Consider the following 8,316-nt stretch of genomic DNA (forward strand, 5'->3'; position numbering starts at 1 on the left):
AACCCTGGAAAGTCATGGTTGACCAATATTATGCAAATAATGCTAATTGTAAGGATTTGGTGTTTTTTCATCAATGTCATCATCAAAACTGCTCAAGAGATCATTCTTTTTCAGTTCTACCTATTATACAAGTAATCTTGTTTCTTCTAAACTGAGAAATACATTAGGTTCAGACCATTCCCCAGCACTAACATTATTTCGGTGGGACTCATCAACACTGAAGTCACTTGAAACATTTTTCAAGGAACTGAAAAGTATACAGTTTACTATAGGATAATACAGAAATTTTAAATAAAATTAAAGAGGAATAAGCATAACTTTTTTCTTTCTATAATCTATCCTGTGTAATTATCAAAACCACAAATCATACGTTCATTTCTTTCTCTTTTACGCTAAAAAGTCCATAAAGGGTTTCCAGTCAGCAATTAACATAAATATTGTTTTTTCTCTGATCAAAGACGTCAATTTAGCCATCTCAGCAAGTTCCATCATCTTCACTAACCATCCCTCCATTGTGGGTAGTGCCGAATCTTTCCATCTTTGTTCTTACAATAATCTCACTGCAGTTATCATGTACAAAACAATATTCATTTTTCCAACTGTTTGTCTGTAAATCCCAAAAGTAAAATCTTTGGTTTCCATTGTATTTTAATCTTTAAAACCTCTGAATTAGTGTAAGTATTTGAATGCAGAATTTTCTAGCTTTTTTACATGTCCACCAAACATGGTAAAATGTCCTTTCTTGTTCATATTTCCAACATAAATTTGAAATGCCTTTATATATTTTAGGCAATTTAGACAATATATACCAATAGTACATCATTTTGTAAAAATTCTCTTTAAGATTATATTCCTCTGTTTCAAATTTCAAGAAGAGTTTATACACTTCAGCAATTACACTTCATCATTTTTACACAATTCTATCTCAAACTGAGTCTTAACAAAGTTCAAAACCATAAATTCTTGTGTCTACTTTAAATCTTTCTAATAATTGTAAATGAGAGAATCATTGTCAACTATATCGCTCTTCCACCAGTTCTTCTCTTGATCTTATTTTACATTCCTCTTGGCAAAATTCTAGTCTCTCACTCACAAATACCTACAGTGGAAGAGTGGATTATTAAACTAATGGACTTGGCTCAAATAGTGAAGCTAACAGCTTTAATAAGAGATAATACTGTTTCTAAATTTGTCTCCTCATGGCAACCCTTCCTAGATTACATGCTTGGGTTGGGAAAAAATGAAGCTTTGATTGTGGGATTTAATGATTAGATGGTTTGTGTTGATAGAAATAATGTGAATTAGGATTAAATAGTGGTAAGAGATTTTTTTTTTAATTTGTACTCATATCTGTATTGGAGATAGTTGGAAGTCACTTCCTGTTTCACCTTTCTACTTGATCTCACTCTTTTAGTTTTTGTCTTTTTCTTTTAGTTCTATCTTCTCTCTCTTCTATACTTTCTGATTTGTATTTTAATTGTACTTTTTATATATCTTAATAAAAGTTTTGATAAAAAAAGACAAAATTCTAGTATCTCATGAGAAGTTAGCCATTTGTGTTCATATTTGATTTCTTATTTATTTATATTTCAAATTTGTTACTGCCCATCTCACCACAGGCTGACTCTGGGTGCTTTACAGTAAAAACAAAATAAACATTAATTAAAATAGATAAATAATTAATTAAAATTAATTAATTAAAATATGCTAAAAACAAATTTCCTATGTGATACTTCCAAGATGCTGATGTTAATTAGGCTGTAATAAACTCAGGGAGCATCATCAAGGTGCCAGGGTTGATTGTATCTTTCCTCACCCCACACAAGTTGGCAGAGCCAAGTCTTCAATTCCCTCTGAAAAATTGAGAGAGTAGGGGCCTGCCTCACCTCTGGGGGGACAGTATTTCATAGGGCAGGGGAAACGGCAGAGAAGTCTTTCCTCCTAGGACCCAGCAGTCAACTGACTCAGTCTCTCACTGACGGGATCTGCAACATGCCTTCTCTGGGATGGGTCAATGTAATGGGGGTGAGACAGTCCCTCAGGTAACCTGGATGCATGCCATGTAGGGCTTTAAAGGTGATAACCAACACCTTGATTTGGACCCAGAAACAAACTGGAACCCAATGCAGCTCCTGCAGGAAAGGTGTTACATGTGCCATCCTTGGGGCACCCAAGATTGCCTGCACAGCCACATTTTGAACCAGCTGTAGTTTCCAGATACTTTTCAAGGGTAGCTCCACATAGAGTCTAACTGAGAGATGACCAGGGTGTGAGCGACAGACTGCAGGGACTCCCAATCCAGGAAGGGGTGTAACTGGCATACAACACAAAGTTGAACAAAGGTCTCCTGGCCATGACTGTATATACAAATGCTTTTTGTACTGAGAGCCACAAAGGTGTTTTTGGGCACAACCTGGGTCTGTGTCTATTCCATATTCTCAATATGGCACATCTAACATGATTTTTAAAATCCACATTAAACTTGATTTTACCGTACCACAAATATCCATGCCACCCAAATCTCAGGTTATGTTTTTCAACTCCAAAAGCCTTTTATTTTTCAGCAACACCCACTCTTTCATTCAAACCATATAGCAAGCTGCAAAGTATAAGTTCAAATCAGATAAACCCAATCCCCCTATTTCCTTTGCATCTTGTCATACCTTATATTTAACTCATGATTTTTTACCTGCCACACAAATTTAGATAAATGCTCTGCCACTGTTTAAATGGTGCATCAATTGTCAAAACAGGTACTGTCTGAAACAAAAACATTGTTCTAACCAAGGACTCTACCCTTCCAGTTAACCACTGCACAAAAATGGCCCTTACCCTTCACAATAATGTAGGATAAAAACTTTATATATCTTCCTTGACTTGTTCAGCTTTACTGCAACATATGCTTGGAAAACCAATACTAATTCATGTAATTGATTTGACATCCCTGCTTTTCAGAAATGTTGAATTCTTACCTTGCTTATACCTCCTCCCAGCATTTGATATTCTGTCAGTGCTAAATGATATAGAACAATCACCACAACCATTTAAACAAAATAATCTACATTCAAAACCTACTTGGTTGAAAGTGCTGGGCCAGGTGATGGCTTCTTCATGAATGGTGAACATTTTGTCTTCACCAGCCCAGGGATCCAGCTTCCCAACTTTCACTCGATAGAAGGACTGGTTTGGGAATGTGACCCAGTTCTCAATATCCAGTCCTGCAACCAGTTTTCCATTCTGGTCAAAGGAAATTTCATCCCCAACACTGTTGTTAAATGAGACTCTTTTTAAAAAGAAATGCAGCTGAATATTAAAAAATATATATGCAAAATGAAAGCATGGTTAATGTATAGAACTATGTGATTCCATATACATCTTTTAATCTGAAAAAAAAATAATTACATATCTGGAAGACTGTTCCTATTCTAATGTGCTAGTGTTCCTGTCAAGGATGTTTATCTGTGGTCCTTAAGCAAAAATCACTCCCTTACAGTCCACTAAATTTCAATAATTAAAAATAATCCAGCCCAAGAAACCCATGCATAGTTCACTATGCAAAAATATAACTCACTGGGAAAATTTGTTATTTATTTAACAATAAATATAATCAATTCCCTTATTTTTCCAAGAACTTTAAGAAGCTTCTCCCCTTGCTACTATTAGAGACAAACTGATCAGGGAATATCATATCACTTTAATATCTAAAGTAACTTTTAAAATTAATCAGCTACAGAAATGAATAGGAAAGGGTTGGATTTGCTTTTCGAAAGGTCAACATTATTTTTTTCTAATACTAATACTATTTTTTTCTAATACTAAAAAGTCTGCTATCGATACATTTTGACTCAGCAAATAATGAAATATATAAAAATGAATGTGTCCATTTTTATTGCTTCAATAAGAAGCCATGATGGGAAAGGGAGGATAAAGGACCGTGTTGCTAATAGATTTCCTCTCCAGTGAGAATGATCCTTACAATCAGGTTATTAAATCATACAGGGATGTGTAGGATGATTAGGAGGGGAGGTGGAGGGAGGCAAAAATAAATTGCAAGCAGTTTAAATCAGATTGAGAGCATACAGGAGAACATAGATCATGGAAAATTCTGCAGATGTGGTCTGAGCAACTGATTGCTCTGATCTTCAAACCAAGAGACTGGAAATAGTGAGATTGCCAATTGCCAATCTATTTTGTTTTTTCCCCTTCCTCTTTCTCAATGAATGTCTCCCTCCTTTTGCCTTTCAACACCAAGAGCCATTTGGTTGAGCTGCACATAGTTGCCTTCTGAGTCTTTTTGCTAAATTGCTTTATTTCTGAATAGCCTCTAGATCAGTGCTTCTCAACCTTGGCAACTTTAAGCTGTATGGACTTCAACTCCCAGAATTCCCCAGCCAGCAAGGCTAGCTGGGGAATTCTGGGAGTTGAAGTCCACACAGCTCAAAGTTGCCAAGGTTGAGAAACACTGCTCTAGATCTTATGCACAATCTGTCTGTGTCACACACTTAAAAATTTCTGGTTAATGCATACTTTCTGCTTCTCTGGCCTTATTCTCTGCAAAGTCCAATTCAAACAGTCCATTATCTTTAGTCTGCTGTCCACTACATATTATTGGCTTTCATTCTATTTTCTGACTGTCTTTTCTTGTGTGCAGAGGAGAAGTACAGTTTGGATCCAGGCTGGTTAGTTTCTCTACCAAAGTCTTCTGAGGAGAATGAGCAAGATCTGTTCCCTCTCTCATTTCCACTGCATGAAACAGAGTCTCAGGACTTTCTGGTAGTGAGTTTAGAAGCAGAAGAATTAATATTTCTGTTTATATACTTCTATCCTGTCCTTCAAGATGCTGTCTCATTACTGGCACTTCATTCACTTGCTAATTCAGTCGATCATCTCTTAGTTTATCATTTCATAGCCTCCTAAAAAGTAATCATTTCGAAAGCATGGTCCTTTTGTCAAAGAGTGTGAGAGGAATTTCCAAATAATCTTGGACTGATCTAAATCTCATAGATGAATAAAGACAAATCATGTTCCCCTCCCCCCTAGGCAGGTAATTCCTGTCATCTGTAGAATCCAAGGTTATTTGATGCCACCCTGCATTCATGGGGCCTTCTTTGTCTAGTAGAAAGAAACAGAAACAAACCTTGTTACATAAAAAAGTTACTATATATGTGTGTGTTCAAAGCATGAAGAAAATATATTGAAATTACCAATTCTGCAATAGGAGAGAAAGAGATAAAGAAGAAACCCAGGAGACATTCCTGCCTTTCCATCCACATCTCACTGCTCTTTGGGATCAGGAGGTTGTGAGATGTTGGAGATTCACTGCAATTCAAATCCCATTTCTAACAGATTATTCATAAAAATACCTGCCATGGCTGGGGATACTGAAGATTGAGTTTTCCACCATTCAACTTTCCCCTGTGCTGTTGTTGGACCAACTTCATGGCACGTAAAGCATGTGCCACAGCATACACTGCATTGTATATGCTGTAACTATGACTGGTCATCTTCATTTCAAAGAAAGCTCCAGGAAGGCTCTCCAGTTTCTCCTCCCCAGTGCACACATCCTCCGTTTCCTCATTCCCAGATGGATTTGGAAATACACAGCCAAATGCATGCTCCCAAACTGTTTTGAGGAAACCATCCTCTTTCGATGAGAAATGGTTTCTTGTCTGGAGAAAATGTTGGAATCCTGCAACTTCATTGGAGGAAGCTGCAAAGGTCAGAGCACCATGGAGGACTTGGATATCCCAGCTCTTCTGATAGAAGAATGATGCAAGACCCGTTTGGGAAACGACAATCCAAACCTTACCTTTTGGCTTTATAGAAACTATTTCCATTTCAGGTAAACGCAACAACCATCTTAAATTTAAAAGATAATTATCATTGATTATGACAGCATTGGCTTTGCTGTTAATAAAAAGATGAAAGGTTTCAACAAGCCATTTCAAATTATCAAAAAAATTGGTGATATAAACTGGTCTGAATTGTTCCAAGAAGGCAATGCAGATACCATGGAGAGAAAACTTGGAAAAGATTAGGTGCTCAAATTTTCCGCCAAACCCTTTCACGAGTACCCCAACCCAAGTCCACCTGAAGTGCATAAGTAGTTGAATAATCCCCCTGTAATGAAGTTCTTCACCTGGAACCATGTGGTAGTAGAAAGGGCTTTTATTTGAAGAAGAACCAGTTGGGAACTATGGAAATAAAAATTAGATAGGTAAATATGAAGACCAATCAGAAAACCATGATTGACTAAAAAAGTATGTCCTCTCTAAATTAAGAGTTCTGAAATATCTCAGCATATGGCTTCACCTAATTTCTGTGCACAAGATATTTATGAGACTCTGGTTGGACTGGATGATCTTTTTGTTCCCTTCCAAATCTACAATTCTATGATTACCTGAATTCCTGTCCCTCGAATTGCCTTCCATAAAGTCCCTGACTTCTGAATCCCTCTTGTGGCTTATTATTTATTCATGTATTTATTTACTTACTTAGAGTATTTTTACCTTGCTCCAGGTACAAAGGACTCTGGGCAGCATACTAGTTGGAAAAATGAAATAAAACATAAGAACAATGAAATAATAAATAAATAATACAATCTCAACAAAGAAGAAGCAATTACAAAGTTTCATGAGAAGTTTGTATACATATAGTGAAGTATTTATTAAGAAACTACCCTCTCCTAATTCCTTTACTCTAAGTTTTAAATATGTTATCCATCTGCTTACCTAAAAAGAGAACCAGTTTAATCTAGTGGTCAAGCCCCAGGCTAGAAAGCAGGAGACTGTGAGTTCCTGTCCCGCCTTAGGCATGAAAGCTGGCTTAGTGAATTTGGGCCAGTCACTCTTTCAGCCCAACTCACATCACAGGGTTGTTGTTGTGGGAAAATAAGAGGAGGAAATTGTGTTAGCTATGTTTTTTCACTTTGACTTATTTAGAAACATAATAAAGGCAGGATAAAAAAAAATAAAAAGATTCAAATTTACTTTTTGATTTACACTATTTCAGACATTTATGAACTGCTACTGCTTATGTACTTCTTGGTTTAAAATGTTAAATTGGGCAGCTGTTATACTACATCTCCAAGGATAGTCCTGTCAATTCCACTTCAAGTATCTGTTCTTCTCAAGTTATGATGAGATACTGGGGGAAAGGGACAAACCATCCAGGAGGACTTATTAGGGACAGGAAGGATTTTTCTGCCGCACTGTAAATGGTAACTGGAAGCATCTGATTCTGCTTTCATTGCATCTGCTTTAATGATTCAGTATGTTTCTAAATTCAGGGATATCCTTTCCTTTTACAGAAATCTATTCTTCACTAAGATTTAGTGTTTGAATACCTTTCCAGTATGGATTCTTTCCTTGTTCATATCTCAAAACAATCTTTTCCATGATTCACAGGCATAATTTTATTAAATTCCATCATTTTATTTTATGATATGTTAAATACGTTTTCTTAAATATGCTCCAGAGAGAAGCGTACTTGAAAGTTAATTATTTATTAAGGTCTTACAATCCCCTATATCTGCAAAGAGAAAGCCAACCCATCTTACCTGTGGAATTTTGTAAGCATCTAAAACATCTGCCATACCAAAAGTCATTCCAGGATCAATTGTCCCAACAACCGATATGAGTTTGTTCAGGATGCCACACTTGAAATTGGGAACAAATCTGTTCTGACCGGAGAAAAGTTCCATTGCAGCATGATATGCACTTGCATAGCTGTCATAGATTCTGAAGCCCAAGGTGATGTTAGGTAAGAGCTGGAGGTCTTCATTGATCTTCTTCACAGCAAATAACATGGTCAAGATATGCTGATAATACTTTGTCAGGACTCTGCAAAGGGAATCACATGCTGTATCAAATGAAATTCTGCACCTAAAACAGGCAGTGAAACTAAACTCTATGAAAAAAAAGTCACAAAAACCAATAATCATGCTTTCATGTTAGTTGATTAATAGATAGGCTCCATCAAAATAATGACTTAGACAGTAATAGTCACTGTTTCATGTTAATTGATTTATATATTATCATTCAGTATAAATATTGTGGAATTATTTTTGAGGGGAATAATCACAGGGTTTTTTGCTTTTTTTTAAACACTTTGCTATTTTTAAGCAATTCCAAATACGTGAAGCTGAAAAGTATCTTTACCAAGCATGTAACATGAACATTAGCATTGTACAGCTGGGAAATAAAATTGGATTGTTAAATTTTTCTTACACTAGAGATGGTTTCATTTAATTTAAGTGACTGCAAAATGGCAAAAATGGCATGCATTTAGAATTTAGTGTGGCTCCAACACATTTGG

At 36.1% G+C, this 8,316-nt stretch overlaps 1 protein-coding gene across 1 annotated transcript; it reads right to left on the reverse strand.

Annotated features, from left to right (window-relative positions):
* Positions 1-1,012: 1,012 nt before the first annotated feature.
* LOC148215783 (extracellular calcium-sensing receptor-like) lies at positions 1,013-7,807 on the reverse strand. The gene is made up of 5 exons (XM_088142497.1): positions 7,559-7,807; positions 6,491-6,543; positions 5,364-5,859; positions 3,076-3,237; positions 1,013-1,099 (listed from the first exon to the last, which is right to left on the reverse strand). The coding sequence occupies exons 1-5, from the start codon at positions 7,805-7,807 to the stop codon at positions 1,013-1,015; spliced, it is 1,047 nt and encodes a 348-aa protein (XP_087998623.1).
* Between the last annotated feature and the right edge of the window lie 509 nt (positions 7,808-8,316).

Source organism: Python bivittatus, unplaced genomic scaffold (assembly GCF_059951505.1).
Source record: "Python bivittatus isolate LINGU-HERP-01145 unplaced genomic scaffold, Pbiv_v1 ctg000440_np1212, whole genome shotgun sequence".
Taxonomy (NCBI): Eukaryota; Metazoa; Chordata; class Lepidosauria; order Squamata; family Pythonidae; genus Python; species Python bivittatus.